The sequence below is a fragment of the Xiphias gladius genome, chromosome 2 (genome assembly GCF_016859285.1).
Source record: "Xiphias gladius isolate SHS-SW01 ecotype Sanya breed wild chromosome 2, ASM1685928v1, whole genome shotgun sequence".
NCBI lineage: Eukaryota > Metazoa > Chordata > Actinopteri > Istiophoriformes > Xiphiidae > Xiphias > Xiphias gladius.
This window is the reverse complement of record NC_053401.1, coordinates 2,535,745-2,557,559: the sequence shown is the minus strand read 5'-3', so window position 1 is coordinate 2,557,559 and position 21,815 is coordinate 2,535,745. Positions and strand designations below refer to the sequence as shown.

Below are 21,815 nucleotides of genomic sequence, written 5' to 3'. Positions count from 1 at the left end.
CTGCTAACGCTTGCCAGCTAAAGGTAACATTAGCTAACCTGATATCTGCCACTCACCCCGAGTCAGTGGTTTTTGTCATGTTTCTAAACTTTGGAATGTATTTTCCTCACAAAAATTGAAACTTATTTAAAACATTACTGAGACATTTTGAGGAAAAATATGTGGAGCAACATAGGTAAGTTAGCCCACACGTAAGCTAATGTAGCTAGCTAACAAATGGTAACTTGGTTTCAAAATTCACCTTCATCTTAGAAAAGACTGAGTGCGTAAACATAACTAATTTGCATTTACATGCAGTTTCAATTATTAGCAGTGATTTAATACAAAAAGCTTCTGTTTTATATAGATATGAGTCTGACACAGTTTGGTGCTTTTAGTCTTATGTATTGGCAACATAAACCAGTTAATTGTTCCAGGTGTGTTTGAACTTTTACCAAAATTTAGGTATTATTATATAAATTGAGGGGTTATTGATGGGAAGCATTGATGAGGCTTTTACCAAAAATTGGGTATCAAGTGTTACTGTGACAATTTGAGGAAAAATGTGTGGAGCAATATAGATTGCAACATAGCTAGCAAACAGATGTTAATATCCAAATTGTTCTTAGTAAAAAAAGAAAAGAAAAAAACCAAACAAAACATATTTACCCAAAATTATGTCTGTAATTGTTACTAAGACAACTTCAACCACAGTGTATATATAAAGTGCACATCAGCCGAGGAGTCTCTGCACTTTTTACAGGCTAAAATGTAAACACCAGACACACAAGTACATTTAACATTAATTTACATCAATCTATGGACAGTAATCTGAACCTGACGGCATATTAGCAATACCTGGCAACAAGGTGCCACAGCTCTACTGATTTCTACTTTCTGGAATGATGACAGCTGACAGACGATACTTAACAGTTCATATGTCTAGAATGGATAAATATGACCTGGCCTGAGACCATTTGTAAATACATTCAGAAGAACATACTTAGGCCTCCCAGCTCAAAGCAAAACATCCCTCAGACTCTGGTAAAGGCACACACTCTTCCAAGTCCTTATTCTTTCAATCTGGGTGACAACATACAGGACAGAACACAGTATAAAAGCACAGGTGTGGTGTTGTGCGATCATCCGTGCAGCATGAGAGTCAGAATATGCTCGACCAGTCGCAGAGTCGCTGAGCTGATGGGGTAGCGAGACGTCAGCTTCTCCTCAGCACAGGACGGCTTCACAAAGTACCTGGGGAGGGAGGAGGGGGGAGACAGCGGGTGATCCCTCAGCCCAGATGCCCAACTAAACCATTAACGCTGTTGTTCGAGCGACTGGGGATAAAACACTGGCATTAACACGGGACTGATGTGGGTCTCTGAAGGCTTCCATCATTGACAAACTGTTCGCTAAGGCCCGCACCCCTTAGTTACTGTTCACTCTTTAAAACACAGTTTGTCCAACATGCCTACAACAGCTGTTAAATGAAGCATTTACCGACTGACAGTCCGTCATCACCCTCCTGAATCCTGAGCAGAAAAGAGCAGCAGCAGAACGAACCTGAACTCCTCTCTGAAGCGCGATCGGAGGTGCTGAGCCAGCTGGCTGTTGTACTGCAGGCAGGCCAGCAGGAGGCGACAGCGCTGGAACAACAGAACAGACTGGGCCGGGCTCAGGACAGACTCCCGCGGGTCTGACAGGACCAGCACCACCTGCTGGGCCTGGTGACCGACGAAGGGCAGCTGCAGAAAGAGAACAGGAGTAGGTTAGACTGTGGCCAGACAGAGTAAATTCAGAACAATCCCCACAGTGGAACCCGTCCTCAGTCTCAGCGTCTGTTTTGATCTTTACCGTGTCAGGATGAGGCTGCAGGACTCGGAGGATCCAGCCAACGGACAGGAGGCTGTCAGCAGAGAGACACCTGCTGGTCTGAAACACACATGTTGAACATCATTTCCCTGTGCCTTTCAAGAGAACTGAGCTCTTATCAAGGCTCCTCCTCAGAGCTTAACGCAGCTCAGAAATCATGCTACTTTCTTTGACACGGAATCCGCAGGCACGCGCACCTTTCATGTTCCCTGCATGCGAGAAAAAAAAAAGGTTTGTTTCTGTAACGTCTCCCAGTCTTTGGGGAAATGCGTTGAAAACAACATGAACACCTCTCCCAAATATCATACAGGGTTTCTGCAGAGTTCAAGCTAAATTCAGGACTTTTAAAGACCTTTAATACCACACGGAGCGCAATTTCATCTACATTATGTATTGCATCTCATTTTGTCAGCACTTCCCAGCAGTGTATAACAATACCTCCTAATGATACAACTAATCTAATGAATGTGACACGGATGGATTAACCAATTAAGACTCATTCATTCATTCATTCATAGAACCCCCCTGCAGCACAATCCACTGCCACCACAATCCCACTTTTATTTTGCAGGAGTGTAATGTCTCCTGACAGTCAAGAGAAAAAATATTTAAGACTTTTGTAAACGAGATTCAAGACTTTTCAGTACCTTCTGAAGCCTTTTATGGACGAACTGAATTCAATGCTTTTAAAGACTTTCCAAGACCTGCAGATACCCTGATTACAGATAAGCTATTATTTGAAATGAATAAAAATAATTAGCTAAATTTATTGGTTTTTTTTGTTTTTTTTAAATTAATGTCTGAACACCCCAGGTGGGGACAGAGCCCCGGTGGGGACAGAGCCCAGGAACTCACCTCGTGGCCTAAAAGCAGCAGCTCAGAGAGCAGAGAGCAGGCAGCATCCAGGTAGTCAGACAGTAAGGCCTGAAGCTGACGGAGACAGAGACAACCATGACAAAGTCATCCGAAAAAAAGAAAAAAAAGGTTTCGACGACCTCGTTCACATGGGGGGAAAGCAGCTCACCTCAGAGTCGGTCTGAGATCCTCGGTTCTGCGTTTGTAGACGTGGATCACAAGTCAAGGCAAGCAGCATCCTGGAGGCCAGGGCACCTCTGTGGGGAGAAAACCGCTGAACAACAGCTGAATTCTGGCAATTTCTAGAATTTTTTAGAAACGTTTTCGGTTTGACATCACTGCTGCTATTCTCCCAAACCAGTGTTCAGCTTTTCATTTTTATATATTTTCACCAAAAGTTAATATTTCTAAGAAATCGTGAATAAATTTCACCAGATAGAAATTTAGGCTACAAGGCGACGCACATTTCCCACGAGTCCTGTAACTAACTGTCATTTTCATTGTTGAATAATCTGTTGAATATTCATTTGGTGCTTTAGATGGTTAAATGTGCCTATTATGACTATCAGAAACAAATCTAAAAAAAAAAAAAATGTTTTATGTAATTTACAAAGATATTACACAAAAGTTCATCAGCACGTTCTTACGTTTCAGAAACCGGAACCAGCTAATTCTTCTTTAAAGGCTTTTGGGAACGAGTGACGACTGATCTCTGATCAGAACCGATGGTGTCGATCAATCAACTAATCCTTTCAGTTCCACATCGGTGCAGTGGACCAGCACTTAGATCAGGTTTTCAGCAACGTGCAGCTAAATTTTACCTGGTAAAACATTCTCCAGTCCACCTTAAACTACCACTCTTTTTTCTCTATTTGTATTTCAAAAATGTAGCCAACAAAAAAAAAAAACAAAACAAAACACAAAAATAATAAAAAGAGCTTGAGGAAAGCGGATGGGCCTGAAATAAACTGGAAGTCTACCTGAGGAAGGAACTCGATATTTTACTCAAGGTTTTTCCTTCTGTAGAAATACTTGAAATAAAATCTACTGAATATACTACGTAGAATATCTTATTGTGACAGATACACAAATAAAAACATGCTCATTATGCTTTCAATTTTAATCCGGTCTGGATGGGGCTTAAGTCAACCTGTCACGGACTGGGTTTGACTGATAATATTCAAACACACAGACAGACAGACGGACAGGGGACAGGTAGGGGTGTTTACTTTTTGGCGGAGAGCAGGCTGAGTCTGGCCACCTCGACCTCCGTCTCTCTGAACATGACGGCGAGCGTCTGGACGATCAGAGTGCTGAGTCTGACGACAAACAGCAGCCTCGTGTTAGTGTCAGATTTTAAAAAACAAAAGTTAATCGGTAAACCTGCAACAAGCAGCGTCAACATGTAGTTACTGAGTTAAATACACACAGTTAAACGCTATTAAAGAAAAGGGATCAGGACCAACAGACAGAGTAATAAAGTGACCGTACAGGTTTAGTGTTAAAGGGTCCAGAGGTTTCAGTTCATTTTAGCATGATATCAATATCAACTCTCAGAGAAAACTGCTCCACACAGCGGAGGCATCATAATGAAGCACACGTCTGCGCTGGTTTTCATTCCAGCTACTTAATTTTGGGTTAAAAATCGTGGCGGGATCTGTGTATCCTTCCTGGTGGCGCATTTATGTACCTTCACCGAGCGCTTTATTAGGGACACCTGCTCGTTCATGCGATTGTCCAGTCAGCCAATCACGTGGCAGCAGTGTAGCGTTTGAAATCCTGCAGATGCAGGTCAGGAGCTCCGGTTAATGTTCACATCAAACATTAGAACGGGGAGAAAATATGATCTCAGTGACTTTGACCATGAACTGACTGTTGGTGCCAGACGAGCTGGTTCGAGGGTCTCTGAACCTGCTGGGATTTTCACACACAACAGCAGGAGACCACGTCAGGTTCCAGTCCTGTCGGCCAAGAAGAGAAACCTGAGCCTGCAGTGGACACAGGCTGCACCAACACTAGACAGGTGAAGACTGGAAAAACGTGGCCTGGTCTGATGAATCTGGATTTCTGCTGAGGCAGCAGATGGTTGGTCAGAATCTGGCGTCAGAAGCATGAATCCATGGACCCGACCTGCCTCGCGTCAACAGTCCAGGCTGCTGCTGGTGGTTTCATGGTGCAGGGAGGTTTTCTTGGCTCCACTTTGGGCTCCTTAGTACCAGTCAGTCATGGTTTGAAGGCCTCAGCCTGTCTGAGTGTCGTTACCGACCATGTGCTTCACTTCATGGCCACAGTTCACCATCTTCTAACGGCTACTTCCTGCAGGATAATGCTCCATGTCACCGAGCAAAAGTCGTCTCAAACCGGCTTCGTGAACACGACCGTGAGCTCAGTGGACTCCGGTGGCCTCCCCAGTAGATCCAGACCTCGAATCCAGTAGACCACCTCTGGGATGTGGTAGAACAGGAGACTGACAAATCTTCAGAAATGATGCGATGCCATCAGGTCAACATGGACCAGAATCTCAGGAGAGTTCCCACCATCTTGAGGATCCAGGCCAAGATTAACCAGGGATAAAAACCCGCCCATAACCACCCTGAGTTGTAAATGCAGGTAAAGCACTGAATTTTAAAAAGGTGGCTGCATCACCTGAGAATCTCATCTTGACAATTAATATTATAAAAGAATAAAAATGTTCGAAGATACTGCAAAGGTTGTAATACGGCTGGTGCTTTGGGAAGCGACATGATAGTTGTCATTTGGCTCCAACCAGTGTGGTTCTTTACGTTGCTCCTTAAACGGCGATAAGTGTGTTGTGTGAAAAACGGAGCAGCTTCACAAACCTAATGATTGTAGTAAAGGTTTAAGATCAGACACACACACACACACACACACACACACACACACACACACACACTCTTAAGCTTACAGTAGCTGATCTGCTGTGTAGACGCCGCTGAGACTCTGACAGCCGTGAAGAGACTCCTCCAGAGTCCGAACCAGGAACACACACACCTCACTGGACTGAAACACACAAAGAAAAGTCTTCACACCACAGGTAACGTGCAGCGTGAGACCCTGCCGGTTCGTGTCTTTGGGCAGGACCAGAGGGGGGACATTCTGCCTGGTTTTCACTTCTCTGAAAGGCTTTTGGAGAGTTTTAGAGAGAATTAGACCCCAGTTCCACTGCAACCTGTACCGAGGTAATCGGGCTTTACTTCCATTTTATGTTTCTCTCCACATTTACTCCGCTACATTCATCTGACAATTACACTGTATTTTCTAATTATCAGGCTCGGGCTGTATCGCAGTATGAAGACATACCCACGGTGTTTAGAGATCCCCAGGGTAGGATTTTCAGTAATGTCAACATATTCTCCCTTATTAACCTCGCAATATTAACCTGATGGGCTGTAGTGCACAGCAGGCGCCACCAGGGGTCAGACACGACTCAGGGAACTGGAGGAAAAAGGCAGGCGCGATGGATGGTAAGGATGCAGGACTCCAGGTCTACAACCCTTTTGGATTCTCATTCAACGATGCAGGAAAAATGCGGCAAAATACGGGTAACGCGTCAAACTGCTGCCGGCCTGCAAATCCCCCTGCATGTGTGCTTCAAGCGCAGCGTCCGACCGAATATTCATCCCAGAGGGGGGAAACGCAGTCACCCTGCAACGCTCCCAAACCGAATCAGGACAAAGCAAATGTGTTGTCTGCTAGAGCTGCGCTAAACCGAAAGCACCATCCATTACTTTTTGTCTTCTTTATACCTGTAGGCTAAAAGTTTAATGAGGCTAAAGTTTGTGAAACAAGTTTAAAAGATGCCTATAAGGAAAGCTGAAAACGAAAATGAATTTATTACAACAGGGAACAATCCTTTCCGCCTCAGAATAATTTCCTCTGGTGGCTCTCTGGTCATTCTGTGCTCTTAACTTTGTTCACAGCGCTACGACATGATGTGTGGGGCAGCGCTGTAGGCCCCTCCGGTGCCGTGGCGTGCGTTTCTAAGCGCAAGCGTCTCACCCTCCAGAAGAGTCTGCGTAGCGGGACGCTGCGGTGAGCACCAGTCCTCAGCTCCTGCAGCAGCAGGTACAAACTCTCCACGCCGATCCCGTCCTGCAGCAGCTCAGAGCTCAGCTGAGCGAACAGGTGAGCCGTCCGCTCCCAGCTGCACGCACGCACACACACACACACACACACACACCCACACACCTTAATTGTGCAGTTACAGTCACGTCTTCAGAGTCTACAGAAGTCTTCCACACTCAGGGCTACAGAACACGCTGCCTGCGCCACACAGCCAGGCTTCCTGGTACGGCAGAGATGGAACAAAAACGTCAGCCGCTCTTAGCTCCCGGACATCTGCCACCAGAGACTGGGACTCCATCGGTCGATCGGAAAAAGCTCACCACACACACACACACACACACACACACACACACACACACACAGTAGCCATTCTACTTCGAGTTAACTTGTGTGGCACATTTCATTTGTGTTGCATAAAAGTGTTTTACATGGAGATAAAAGATTAAAAAACAAAATCAGCTGTAAGTGTGTGTTTGTGTGCTTTTAACAAGGTTGGGACTCTTCATGCAACCTTTTCACTGGACGGACACTGTCACAGCGGAGTTTGTTACCTGATGGCAGGACGTCGCTTTCCAGGAGAGGAGTCAGATGAAGCGCTGCACTTTCGTCGGTAGAGCGGGTCTAACAACAGCGTGGACCTCTGAAAACACACAGGGGTACAGTGACATTTGTGAACCACCTTTAGACATTCACACACACACACACACACAGACCCTCGGCATTAAATCCCTTTGATCGGGACAAAAACGGTCCTCACTCACAATAATAAAACTGTTCCACGAGCTCTGCAGATGCAGGTAAAGTCTGGACGTCTGCGACACGGCGTAAAGATGCAGCTCAGCCTCCCTCTCCTCTCCGCTGGTCGCGCAGTCTCTTCTCAGCAGACGAGACAGGACCGAACCGATCCTCCTCGGCACCTGAGACACATCAGCGACGCAAACAAACGTCGGGTTTCGTGGTCAGGAAATGATTGAAGACTGATTTACAGAGGGCTCCGACCGCCACGCTTTCTAAACGGTGGATTTTAATCCAACCACGGTGCGAAGAGCACACGTACACATCTGATTTTCAAACATAGCAGAAACAACCTCGTCTCATAACTGTTTTCACAGAGTACTGTTTTGTTTTCCCCGGTTATTTGTGCTGAGAAATGTTAGTGCTGCCTGCAACCCTTTTATTGAAAAGTGACATAAAACGATTAAAATAGCCGTGAAATTTTGTGTCATGTCGACCGACTGATTCGTCGACTAGTTGCTGCAGCTCAAATTTGCGTAATTAAGATTTGGGAAAAACCAACTGTAGACCATTCTTAAAAAACGGGCTTGATGTTACAACCCTTCCTGTCCATACCTGACCTCTCTCAAGGGTCTTCAGGCTTTGCTCCGAGGGCGACGGAGGCGAGCTGGGGGAGCTGGCGGGGTCGTAGAGAGAGGGCGCTGTGGAGGGGGGCTGGCCCGGAGGGTGCGGGACCCTCAGGAGGCCCAGAGTCTCAGGGTTCGGACAGGAGGCAGAGCGGGCGGGCTTTGAGATGTGGACCTCCTCTTTCCTCCATTCAGTCCGGTTCCTGACGGAGAGGGGGCGGTGGGAGACAAGAAAAGACAGATGAGATTAACCTTTACTGCTTATGAGGTAAAAGTCGGCTGTTACATAAAAGGCTCAGCTTTGTGAGGTTCTGTATTTTTCCTCATCCTATGAAGGAGATCCAAACCAATAACGAATGTCTCCTCCTAACAAGTATCGTGTGTGTATCCAGAGCCTGATACATCTTACTCCTCAGTGCCACAGAGCTGAGTTATCGTCCGAAAACACACACACACACACACACACACACACACACACACACACACACACACACACACACACACCTTGGGCCAAACCTTGTGGTTTTCGGTGGAGACGAAACAGCTACTAAACGGACCTTCGGGTGGGGTCTGTGTGTGTCGTACTGTCACCAAAGTCAAGGATGAACTTTCAATCTCAACTATGTTTTTGTATGATCTAATGCTGATTTCATGCCATGTGACATGAGATGTTTTTTTGACCACATATTTTTTTAGTGTCTTTTTTTCTTCCCCCCAAAATGACGAACACGTTAGCAGGCGTGGTGTGTAATGAGCGACACGGCCCGACCGCCGTGGGCATAGACTTGTAGCGTCGCTGACAGTGAAGCAGCAGGTTGCTCGGTAATTTGAACACAGCGATTCAGTGGCTGTAAACTGCTTCCATGTCCCCAAAGATCATTCGTTGCTGCTGTGTGTGTGTGTGTGTGTGTGTGTGGGTTTGGGTGCGACGACTGATGGGACCGTGTTGGACCAGGTCTCTCCCAGTCTGGGTCAGCTGGCAGTCAGACAAAAATCATATAGTGTGTGATTCGTAAAGATTCTAATCTTAAGTCTTCAGATCCAGTCGCTGCCCGTCGTCCTCATAAAGATTTATTTAAACATCATATTTGTGACTGATGACGGCGCTTGTGTCTCACTAAACTCTGTGCTTTTTTTGGCCTCTTCAGCACAAATGTCTCTGCACATAAACAGAACAAACTGCCGGTTGCCGTCCGTGTTTGTTTGGTACAAGAAAACGTGATGACCGGCATTCTGAGAGGTTGTCTATGCGCCGTTCGAGGTGATGTCTGGCGTACGTACTCGGTCATAAGATCTGTGCTCCGTCCTGACTGTCAAAAGACACACAAAAAAAAAAAAAAAAAAAACTAAGTTGGTGGAAACAGTCCTTATGTGTGGTTTGTCCAGTCTTCGTAGATTTCAGCTGGTCTTCAGGTTTGTCCAAAGCTTCAGAATCAGCCTCAGGTTTGGGTAAGGGTTGGGGTCGGGGCCAGGCAGTTAGTTGTGACGCTTAAGGTTTAAGGATTATGTTGGTGGCCCTCTCAAGTATAAAAAGACAACTGTGTGTGTGTGTGTGTGTGTGTGTGTGTGTGTGTGTGTGTGATGACCCCCCCCCAAGGGTGAACTGCACTTGAGCAACGACACAGATCGGCGTGGGACAGCGTTTAAATGTTCCGCTGTTTACGTCAAACTCACTCACACACAAAACACAAACACACACACACAAGTTTTATGGCACTTTGTTGTAACCAGGCAACCAGCGTTCAATGACAGTCTCCTCACGGTCCACAAACTGTTTCCTGACTGATGCACAGGGGAGGTTCTCAAAAAAAAAACACTACTTAAGATTAATTAGAGGACTACACTAATTCCAGCTGACTTCACCGAATAAAAAACTGGATGCAGAGAACGACATGATTTCAAATAGAAAACCGGCACATGACATTCAGTTATTCGCTCCCCCATAACCCATGAGCATGATAGTTTTTACAGAAAACGTCCGTACGTCCTTGGGGACTGCTGGTCGGACAAAACAAAGACATTTTAAGACATCACATGGGGCTTTAGGAAAATGTAACTGTGAGAAACTGTGATTTCACTATTTTCTGACCAAAGGATTAATTGATTAATCGTGAAAATGAGGACTGATCAACAATGACAAAAATCGCTAGTTGCAGCCCAAGTACTATACAATTGTAAACTGAATATCTTTGGGTTTTGGACCGTTGCTTGGACAAAACAAGACATTTGAAGAAATAAAGTTGGTCTCTGGGAAATTCTAATTGGCATTTTTCACTATTTTGGACCATTTTACAGTCAAAAAAATTGAATAAAAAAAATAAAAAATGCTAAAACTTTTGCATCTGTGTTTCCTTTTTCAACTTTAAAGTCCCTTCATCCGGGATATCAGCTGAGAGGTTTCATATTTTGCTTGCTGATGGTGGTTCTTTGCTGCAGCGGAGCAGCTCAGTGAACAATGTTAACGAGCAGCAGGTGAACCGAGGCGGAACTCGCCTCTCTTGGGTGAATAAGTCATGAGCGAACCTGAGACACTGAGGAGGGTCATTAAAAAGTCAGGCAGAGTGAGACAGCTTTCACTTAACACGGCGGAAGACGACCGTCTGTCCAAAAGGTTTTGGTGTTTTAGTGTGAACCGTCATCTTAAAAACACTAATATCCCCTACAACTGCGCGCGCACACACAAAATGGCTTTACAAAGTTTTCAGATCTCTTCGCTTTTTGCACACTTTCATTTGTTGTAGATTTGATTTTAAATGGATAAAATTGCCATTTCCCCCCCCCATCAATCTACTCTCAATAATCCATAGTGACAAACTGAAAACATCTTTATAGGGATTTTTCCCTCCAAAATGTATATTAAAAAAAAAAAATAACCAAAAACTAAACTCTCACATTTACAAAAGTATTCAGACACTTCGCTGTGACCTTTTGCTCCAAGTTGTGTTCAGGTGAATCATGAAGTTCTCTTTAATTATCCTCCAGATGCGTCTAGAACTTGACTGGAGTCCAACTGTGGCAAACTCTACTGATTGGACAAAAACCGTCAGGACCAAAACCGAGCCAAGCGGTCCAAGGAGCTCTCTGTAGACCTCCACGGTAAAACTTTGGCGAGGCCTAGATCAGGGCAAGAGTATAAAAACCATTTCCAAGGCTCTGAGTGCTCCCCGACGGCCATGTTACTGAGAGTAGACTGATGGGCGAAAAAATGGCAATTAAATCTACAACAAATGAAAGTGTGCAAAAAGTGAAGGGGCCACTGTGTATAAATGTAGGTATGTACACTTGTAAAGTCTTAAACCGCAGCTTCCTTCTCTCTGTCCGTGGACAACAGCAGCTGTAAAGGTTTTACAGCTCTCAGAGCTCGTCTGTCTCCCTGACTCCCGCGCCGAAGCGTTTGGACAGACAGCGGCGGAGGAATGCAAGATTGGACACACAAAGCTTCACCACGAAGGGCGGCTAAAACCTGAAGCGGGGGTTTCCTGAGCCTGACTGCCAGACTGCGGGCTCCTCTCGGACAAAGCCAACCACTGCCCGAATCCGACCCTGGAGGACGACAGCACGCAAACGAAGATTCGACTCAAAGCCCCGTTGAATTTAAACTCTCAGCATACTGTAGCTTCGAACTGAGGCTCGCTGGCTAAACAGACTAAAGAGTGTTAAGCTGAGCGCAGAAACTCAAACGTCCCCGATAAAGCTCAAACGTTGCTTTGCCACCGAGTTGCCAAACCCGTTTACTTGCAGTGCGGCATCAATAAGAAGGCAGCAGCTCAGAGAAGAAGCCGAGCCTTCGGAACAGAAATGGAACTCAAATAGGAGGATGTGCTGCTTAAATGAAATACATTTGGATGAAACGAGACGCAAGAGACGTCATTTTAGGTTCTGGGAAACTACAATGAGTATTTTTTAGAATTTTTTTTTTTTCGGCGTTTTATAGATTAAACAATGAGTTGGTTAATTTCTAAATTTTAAGTTTCTATTAACATGTTGAGGCTTTTTTTGAGCGACTGTAGATCTCCATTAGAATCCATTGTAAAGGCCTGGACACACCATCAGGATTCAAAAACCACAGCGAAATCAATTCATTTAAATGGAAAGGAAGTTAACCCGCGTGTTGAGTTCAGCGTCCAGCTCAACTTTGGTGAACTTTGACCTGCACATTCATGCCGTTGACCAATGGTAAACCGTCTTGACAGTGCTGAGAGCCACTTTCACAGCTTAGTACCCATGTTGCACCATTGACTTTTTATTTAGGGCTGCAGATTATTTTCCATTGTTGTTTGGTCGATGTCAGAAAAAAAAAATGGCACAACATTCCCTTCAGAGTCCATGGTGACTAATCGATAAAGCCACCAAATGTTTCAGCCTCGCTTTTATTTAACCGTCTCCGTCGGAGTGAGACCGTCGGTGAGATGGGAGTCAATGTCACAAATACCTCTTTTGAATAAACTGGGTGCACTTATTGTCCCGCTAGCAAACAAACTCGGCTCTGGTCCGTTACTCTCCCTCTTCAGTGACTTTTCGCTGACTGGCATGGCGGGCGGCGGTTCACAAAGTGAAGCTGCGGGGGGCGAATGTGACCGACTGGCGCCTTCCAGCTACAGCAGTTCACCAACAAGGCAGCGAGTGTTTTTTTGGCGGAGAGTTCCTTTAAAAAGTAAGCGCAACCACAGCCAGTCTCGGCTCCCATGCATGGGTATCGTTTGACAAATCAAAGACCTCCGTGTGTGTGTGTGTGTGTGTGTGTGTGTGTGTGTGTGTGTGTGTAATGCTCACCTTTCTGCAGGATGTCCTGTAGGGGGAGACAAAGAAAAAAGGATGGTTAAAGTTACAGGTGAAGAAATCCAGGCCACACGAGACTTCAGTCCTTCACCAGGATCGGACCCCCCCCGACCTCCAGCCCCGATTAAAATCCACAGCTGAAGTAGCGACGCAGCTTCTCAAGAAAATAAATAAAAAAAATTTCCTCCACTGACGCTCACAGCCATGTGATTGATCGGTAGTCTTAGTTAGTGACCAAGTCCAGTACTTAAATGTTGATTAAATAGTAATCAGACGCACTAAAGCTCCCTTAATCCAAGTACTGGAGGTCTTGATTCAAAACCATTAAGCCGATCAGCTTAAATTATTGATCCGATATGAATGAAAGTTTAATGGGGGAAGATTACGACTCCCGGGACGTCTCGCCCTGGACTTGGACTCGTTGGGAACTAAAGAAAAAAAAAAAAAAAAAACAGAGGATTTTACAACTCTGGAAAGTTACCACGGTAACTCTTTTGTGTCTTGTGAGGTAAACAATAGTACACTGATGGTCTTGTCAAAGTCTCAACGCCAGAATATAACTGAAACATGAGGGTTTAATGGAGATTTATAAGAGTAATACCGATTTCAGTTTGTTGCCGGAGCAGCTGATAACAGCTCGGAACAGAAAAGATTGTCTCACACTTGCTAAAACCGGGCTAATCTTCTTCCTACAGACTCTACGGACTATTACTCAGCAGCATTTCTACCTTCTTCGGAGCAGGCGCGCGCATCCGTAAAAACAACCCCGCTCGGCCTTTACCTTCTAAGGTGCGTGCGATTGATGGGCAGTGGCTGGTTCTGCGAGAGGACGGGGCTGCAGGAGGCGGCCCCCCGGCCCCGTCTCTCCTCAACCAGTCGCGCCCCTTCGCGGCAGGCTTGTGGGTCACATAGACGACTCGTATGTGCTGGCAGCGTTCCCTGTCCTTCCCGCTGAGGAAATCTGGGAGGTCGTTGACCTGCATGGATGAAACGGACGAAAAGGCTCACAAGGCTGCGTAGAAAGATTGATTTTTTTTTTTTTTTTTAGAAACGACAAAGCAAATCAATCTACCGGGGCCCAAACATGAATTTAAAAAAAAGAGCAGGATGAAACCTTCATCGGGATTAACGTGATGGGGGGTCATCGTCGTCCTCCTCAGGGTCACAACTTGGTCAAATTTCAACACACAGACCGAAAGGCACGTTGAAGTCATTCAGTGTGACTTCCAACCCCCGAGGACATCACTGTCTCTGATGTCCATCATTAATAATCGTCCATAAATCTCCTTAGAAATCGTAGAAAAAAAAAAAAAAAAAAAAAGACGCTTCAGAACCTGCTTGAGAATCCGTCCATGGGTACAAGGCAAACAGGAGCTGCTAACGGCTAATTCGGCTGCTTTTAATGGTGCCAGTTGGTGAAATTGTAAACAAATATACGCTACTACGCTGAAGTAATACCCGTACCTACATGTAGTAGACAGACAATAACTTATGTGATGAGCTTTAACTCATTTTTTTTTCTCTCGTCACACCGGTTCCCCAATCGACCTGCACGTTGTGTGCTAGCAGGTTTCCATCTATCAGATCCGCAAAAAACACTGGTGACTTCCTTTAAACAATTAATACAAGGACGCCCCGCCCTGACGAGATCGCCATTGCCGGAGGACAGGCGAGTTCACAGAAAAACAAGTAGGTGATTGTGGCTGTAATTATTACTGTGGGTGGGGGTTTAAAATTACCCACGTAGGCCCCTTCTGGACAGGATTAAAATCCCTGACCAGAGCGGGTAATCTTAAAAATCACCCCACCTCCACCTGAGAAATAAATCCAGTCTGAATGGAGCTTTATTTTTTTTTACCTCTATTTATATTTCGTAGACTGAACATGACAAATGAATGGATATTTTAATTAGTCATTAGTTGCAAAAAAATTTGCCTCTCGGCTCCATTTCGACAGAGTTTTGGGGGGTATCTGCTTGAAGCGGACAAACCCCGGAAGATCCAGGCGAAGCCTTGAATCCTTGCCGCTATATAGAAAACTATATAAAAAAACAAACAAAACAACAATAACCAGAAGAAACAAACAAAATACACCAGCGGAAGCCACAGTGAGGGCACCACAGTTCAACACAGGCCGTAATCCGACGGTTTAATGCAGACAGGATCAGCTCTGCGAGGAGGACGTTAAACCTTCGACCTCTGACATAACAGGATGATGGGAGAGGGAATTAGAGAACGATACTGCCACACACAGACTCGGCCTCTCTTCTGGATGCCGGAATATCTCATCACATAAGAGCCAATGTTAAACAAATATATATACACATTTTTAGGAAAAGCAAAATGTCTTTCCAGATAATGACCAAAATTACATACATTTATCATTTGAGACAGAATTATTTGAGGCTTTTGTGTCTATATTATTTTACATTTTCACAAATTGGCACCATTAAAAGCAGCCGAATTAGCCGTTAGCAGCTCCTGTTTGCCTTGTACCCATGGACGTGCAGACAACCGTCGCTGTATTAATGTGATAGTGATGAAAACTCAAAAACGCGAAGATTCTCAGGCAGGTTCTGAAGCGTCTTTGATTTCTAAGGAGATTTATGGATGTTTTTTCACAAATCAAACTTTTGTATGGCTATGTTGAGGCACTAAAAGCACTTGGTTAAGGTTAGGGAAAGATTATGGTCTGGTTTAAAACAGAAAAAGTCCACATGGATTTGAGACACAAGGTATTTCTTTACATTTAACCAAAACCACAATCTTCCCCTAACATTAACCAAAGTGCTCTTGTTGGAGACAGGATGGGATAAGCAGCCAAACTACAGTAACTAACTGAATCTGTCCCTTTCACCTCACACGGTGTCTTTGCCTCTCGTCTCTTCCCTGCTCTGTCCCAAAGTAATCGATCAACAGAAAAATGATCTGCAACTATTTCATTAACCGGTTAATATTTTCAGTCTTTTTTTTTTTTTTTCAAGCAAAAATTGTGAAACAATGTCAAATATTTTTCTGATTCCAGCCTCTCAAATCAGGATTTCCCGTTTGTTTGTTTTTTGTTTTTTTGTCACAAATCATTGCAAATTAAATATTTTTGGGTATTTGGACACAACAAGACATTTGAAGACGTCACGTTCTGCTTTTAAACTAAATGATTTATCCAAAAAATAAATAAAAAAAGATAAAAATTCCAATAAATTGATAATGAAAATAATTGTTGTTAGCTGCAGCCCTAATCAAATGACCACATGGCAAATCTGGGGGCAATGTGGTCTTCAAGAACTGGAAAAAATGTACAAACTTCACAAACAGTGGGCAGAATGGGTAACCAGCAGCACCACCAAAAAAAAGTAAAATAAAAAGTGGTAACAAGAGACAGTTTTACGTACGTGGTGTCCTTTATTAATGTGACCCTCTCCTTGCATTACCTAGTAGAGAGGGTGTGAAGTGACACCATTAAATCAAAGCAACCGATCTGTAATCTGAGGAGTTTACGAGGGATCAAACAGCAGGAGCTCATTAGTTAATGAGCACGCAAGGTGATATACAGGTCATTTAATTTGCTTCGGTCACGGTTAGGGCTGTAACGGAAGAGCTTTTTCATTATTTAATCTGCTGACTACTTTCTGGATTAACCAATAAGTCTAAAAAAAAAAAAAAAAAGCCCCCAACGATCGTTTATTCCCTCCCCCGAAACACCACTACAAAACCTCAAAGACAATGTTTGCCAGAAATTACTTAAATCGATCAGTCAGTTATCAAAAACCCGATGAACAGAAAATGAATTGGCAACCATTTTGATAACAGGCTAGTCGTCAAAGTCACTTTTAAACGAAATGTCAAAAATTCCCCATTTATACCGGTTTCTTTAACCTATGACGGTAAATTCAACATCTTTGGATTTTGGACAAAAAAAAAAAACAAGACATTTGAACTTTGGGCTTTAAGAACTTGGGACATTTTTCGCCATTTCCTGACATTTTATTGGCCAGATGGCTAACTGATTGACTGAGAAAATGACTGACAGATTAATCGATAATAATAAGAAAAACGTAATCGTTAAGTTTCCCATCATTATTCCCAGAGGCCCAAGTTCACATATTCATCTGTTTTTTTGTTTTTTTTAACTGACCAACTGTCGAAAACCCAAAGTTTCTTATCATATAAAAACTGTAAAACTAGCAAATATTCCCATTTCAGAAGCTAATACCAGACCTCCCAGATCAGTTACGGAAGATGGCCGCCAATTAATTTTCTGTCACCCGACTAATGGACCGTTTCAGCTCTAGACTGGCGGTGGGTTCCTGGCTGGGAACCTGATACTGTCGGGGCCCCCCGATTAACTGATTTAATCGTTTCACCTGTAAAGACGATCGTTAGTTTCAGCCGCTACCTTGAAGCGAAAGAAGGAAGAAAGTGATTTTTTTTTTTTTTTAAACTCACCAGCTCGATGTCCCGCACGCGCCTGAAGTCAACGGCCGCGGTGAGCGTGCGCGGCGGGTACTCCGTCAGGTACACGCGCTCGTCGCTCAGCACCACGTGCATGTACGCCTTGTTGACGGTCTCCGAGATCACCACGCACGGCTCGTAGGCTCGGATCCGCTCGTACACCGCGCGCTCCGTGTTCCGCTTCAGGAAGGAGTCCAGCTTGATGTTCCGGCGGGAGAGGAGGGTCCCCGAGCCGGTCCGAGCCATGGCGGCAACGGCGGGGCAGGTAGTAACGAGTCGGGGACGTCACCCGTCACTTCGGCGCGCGGCAGGTGGTCCGCTGTCGCTTTCCATCCGTTAAGTTTCGCACTTCGCGGAGGTAAAAAAAAACTACCGGACAGGTGATGGGCCGCTTCCTCCCGCTTCTCCCGTCCCGTTACCACAGACTGAGCAGGTGAGCCGCCGCGGACTCGCTGCACCGGCTCATACTGCTCTCCGATTGGTTGGCAGTGAAGAGGAACGTCTCTGATTGGCTAGAAGGTAAATGGTTAGTTCATAATTTAGAAGCGGCTCTGAGCTGGTTGGTGTAGCTCCCACTGAGCAGGGCCGGACCTTCTAGAGGGCACCGGGGCACACACTGATATTGGGCCCCTCTTGACCTCGATTATACCATTATGAGACTTACACCCCCCCTTGTTGTGGTCATTTTTGGTCTCTTTGTGGTTGTTTTGTTTGATTTGTAGTAGTTTTGAGTATCTTTGTGTCTATGTAGTCATTATTTGTCTCTTTGTCGTTATTTTTATCTCTATTTGTGGTTGTTTTGTTTGTTTATGGAGTAGTTTTGAGTATCTTTGTGTCTATGTAGTCATTTTGTGTCTCTTTGTGGTTGTTATACATGACTTTGTGTTCCTGTTGAGTATCTTTGTGTCTTTGTAGTCATTATTTGTCTCTTTGCCGTTATTTTTATCTCTATTTGTGGTTGTTTTGTGTCACCTTTACGCCTCTTTGTAGCCGTTTGACTGGCTTTCCATCAAGAAATGTTACCAGCCACGTCACACTGGGTCTTGCAGTCGGTGCCTGGTAGGTCAGTTCAGTAATACACGCATTCGCTATACATGCTAGTTTCATTATTTCCCCAGACACCTAGAAACCAACCAGTGCACCAGCGATGAAACAATCAGATTCATTGACAGAAAAATTAATTAATAAAAAGTTTTATAATCAATTAATCATTTATCATAGTCTTTTTCTCAAAGGAAAATCTCACTTGTTCTACTCCACTAGTACTCAGATTTTTTACTTTAGGTAAAAGTAGTAATACCAAAGTGTAGAAATACTCCATTACAAGTAAAACTACTGCATTTAAGATCTTGCTCAAGCAAAAGTAGAGAGGCACTATCAGCTAAATGTGCTCAAAGTAAGCCCAGTTAAAGTAAAAGTAAAAGACCACGTGAGAGTTATAGGGTCAGTGGTGGAAAAAGAATTCGGATCACTTATCTAAGTTAAAGTAGCAGAACCACCAGACCCGAATCCAGCAGAACACCTCTGGGATGTGGCAGAACCGGGGGACTGGGAGCGTGAACGTCGCAGTCCTAAAACTCAGAGAGCACGAGTGTGTGAACCCTGTATGTGCACTTGTTTTGATAATAAAAATGTATTCGCAGTCACATAATATTCAGATTGGTGTTGTTGCGCATGCCAAATCCCACCACTAGAGGGTGGTAGAGCGCAGACTATCTCACTACCCCTCATCTGAGTGGATTGAAACGAATGTCAGAGTCTCACACATTAGATTGACATGTCTTATTGTGTATATTATTAGATATACTTTGGGCCCTTTTCTTTGAATCACATTCTGCGTTGATGTAAACCTGAAGAAATGTTGAAAATGCGACGCCGCGTCCTTCATCCTCCTCCTCCTCCGCCTCGTCTTCCTCATGACACACAGGGGCGAGGCGGTGGCTGGAGCTTTGAAGGGGAGCTTTGTAGGGAGATGAACGCCGCCTCACACACGAGCACACCACGAAGGAGATGAAGGCAGTGTTGTTTTAGGGAGGCACACACTCGGTCTTTCATGCAGCTCAGTGAGAAGACTGAGACGCCACAGAGGCACAAACTGGGCTCTGGCTCTTCTGGGTCTGTGGACTGAAGATGTGATTGTCTAAATATTTTTCAATTTTATCTCACGAAATTCCCAAAACTGTAGTGTTTTCAACCTTACTCTCCGCAGGACGGAAATGCCTCTGAAACAGTATAAAGACTAGATCGTGGACGGGTTATGAGACAATGGGCCCCTGGGCACAGACAAGCAAAAGGCCCCCCGCCCCTCGTACATAGGAGCGAGACCCCAGACTGAAAGAGATTATGTAAATGTCATTTTTGTGTCTCTTTGTATTAGTTTTGTGTCTCTTTGTGGTTGTTTTGTGTCTTTCTGTGGTTGTTTTGTGTCTTTTTGTAGCAGTTTGTGGTCATTTTGTGTTTTTTTTTTTTTTTTTTTTGTGTGGTCGTCTTGTGTCTTCCTGTGGTTGTTTTGAGTTTTCACCAGCACTTAAACGCAACGTGCATTAATGGATCAGAGCGACTGTGACATATGTAAATTACTGATATTTATTGAAGATGGATGATAATTCGTAAAATTGTTTTACATTTGTGCAAATTGGCTGGTATTTGTGGATTGGACAACACCGTAAATTACTCACAACTCATCATTAACATTTGTAAATCTTGTTATTATTGTAGATCAAGAAGCATTTTTCATCCATACTGAGACAAATTTCTCTCCATAGAGACAATGCACAGACCTGTTGCTATTTTTTTATATCACTGTTGGGCTGTTTGACCAAATTAAAAAACATGGTCAGATCTCAACTGTAGCTCCTTTGAACGTACACGTCGCATGTTGTTACTGATTGTTAATAAAAATGTGTCTTTTGCAGTTTTGAATGTCATTTCATGTCGTATCACATTGTTTTGTACAAATAACAGTAAACTTCTGACAGTTTGAAGGTGACAACTTTACAGGAACCCAACAGGAATATTTTTAAAAAATAACATCAACACTAGGGTTTAAGGAGAGAGGTTTGCGTCAATAGATCCACAAATAAAAAACAGAAAACAGATTTATAAATGTGTAGGATGATTTTTGAGTAATTTATGCTGTTCAGAAAATACAATGTCCAGGCCACAAACAAATGTAAAACAATTTACACAAATAAATATCATCCAGCTTGTACAAATATCAGTCAAAACCAGTGTGTGCAGGTACAAAAACACAATTGATATACATCTGGTATTGACTGGAATCGATGGTGAGATGAAATATTAAATCACATGTTGAGACGGACGGAAAATATTGTTGTTTTTGCATGTTTTTACCCCGTTTTAGCCAAACCTGTCAGTGTTCAGAGTTATATTACTCCCTTGGCTGCGGGTGTGCTCAGCTGGGTCGCACTGTACTCCTTCATCATCATCATCATCATCGTGTGTGTGTGTGTGTGTGTGTGTGTGTGTGTGTGTGTGTGTGTGTGTGTGTGTGTGTTTGTGTGTGTTTGTGTGTGTGTGTGTGTGTGTTTGCGTGCAGCTGCAAACAACAGTTGTGGGCTGACCGAAGACACTGTCATCTTTGTTCTGCAGAAGGAGAAGAAAACAGTCACATTTCCCATCAGAGAGAGAGATTATAGCCTCACACACACACACACACACACACACATGCAAACACAGTGGTTGTGGTTGGTGTTGACCCTTTTGGCTCTTTGAAGGCCGATGGGCGAGGTTCAAAGTCAAAAATCTAAAAATGGGACCAAATATGTCGGGCTCTTTAATCACTTTAACACCTCAATCGATAGCGTTGCCTTTAGGGCCTAAGCCTGTCTGTTGACGCAATGATCCATTAATCTGCCACAGCACATCGTTATAGGCTAACACATAATATCAAGTAACCTTAGACATGTATTTAGGGTAAAGAGAAACAAGAAATCCCTTTAAAAACATTCTTTGACAGGCAATTTCCCATTTCTACCAAGTTTGTTCCCCATGTAACTGGTTCAGTATCGCTCATATTCATTCTGGCTTCTTGGTTGTAACAGTTGAAGGGTTTCATTTCAAAGAAAACCCGGGTCATGACCATGATCGAAAGGGCTGAGGAACAGGAACCTTTTTTTCTTTTTTTTTGTCCATTATTTTTGAGCTTGTGCACAAAAACGTGGAAGTCTGTTAACAGGTCAAATGTAAAAGCACTTTGAGCTGCATTTTCTGAAGGAAAGGTGCTGTATTAATAAAGATTATTACCATGTATTATTATTATTGGTGGTAGTAGTAGTAGTACAACCAGTTGATATAAAGTGAACATGGGGCTTTTGGGGCCGGTTTCTGGTTCTTTCTTTCACATCAATAGGCCGTAATTTGGACATTTATCTTAATCAAAGGACGCGTGATTTGCTGTAAAAGGGACAAA

At 44.0% G+C, this 21,815-nt stretch overlaps 1 protein-coding gene across 2 annotated transcripts; it reads right to left on the bottom strand.

Annotated features, from left to right (window-relative positions):
- Positions 1–643: 643 nt before the first annotated feature.
- Positions 644–17,846, bottom strand: c2h12orf56 (chromosome 2 C12orf56 homolog). 2 transcript variants are annotated; one of them, XM_040150437.1, is made up of 14 exons: positions 17,378–17,846; positions 13,714–13,909; positions 12,927–12,942; positions 8,143–8,356; positions 7,554–7,709; positions 7,344–7,432; positions 6,727–6,871; positions 5,633–5,727; positions 3,936–4,025; positions 2,876–2,963; positions 2,707–2,781; positions 1,834–1,911; positions 1,543–1,724; positions 644–1,233 (listed from the first exon to the last, which is right to left on the bottom strand). In XM_040150437.1, exons 1-14 carry the CDS (start codon positions 17,627–17,629, stop codon positions 1,122–1,124), a joined length of 1,788 nt encoding a protein of 595 aa, XP_040006371.1. In that variant the 5' UTR covers positions 17,630–17,846; the 3' UTR covers positions 644–1,121. The 2 variants fall into 2 exon arrangements, with proteins under 2 accessions (XP_040006371.1, XP_040006378.1); XM_040150444.1 differs by lacking the exon at positions 17,378–17,846 and adding an exon at positions 16,324–16,440.
- Positions 17,847–21,815: the final 3,969 nt, after the last annotated feature.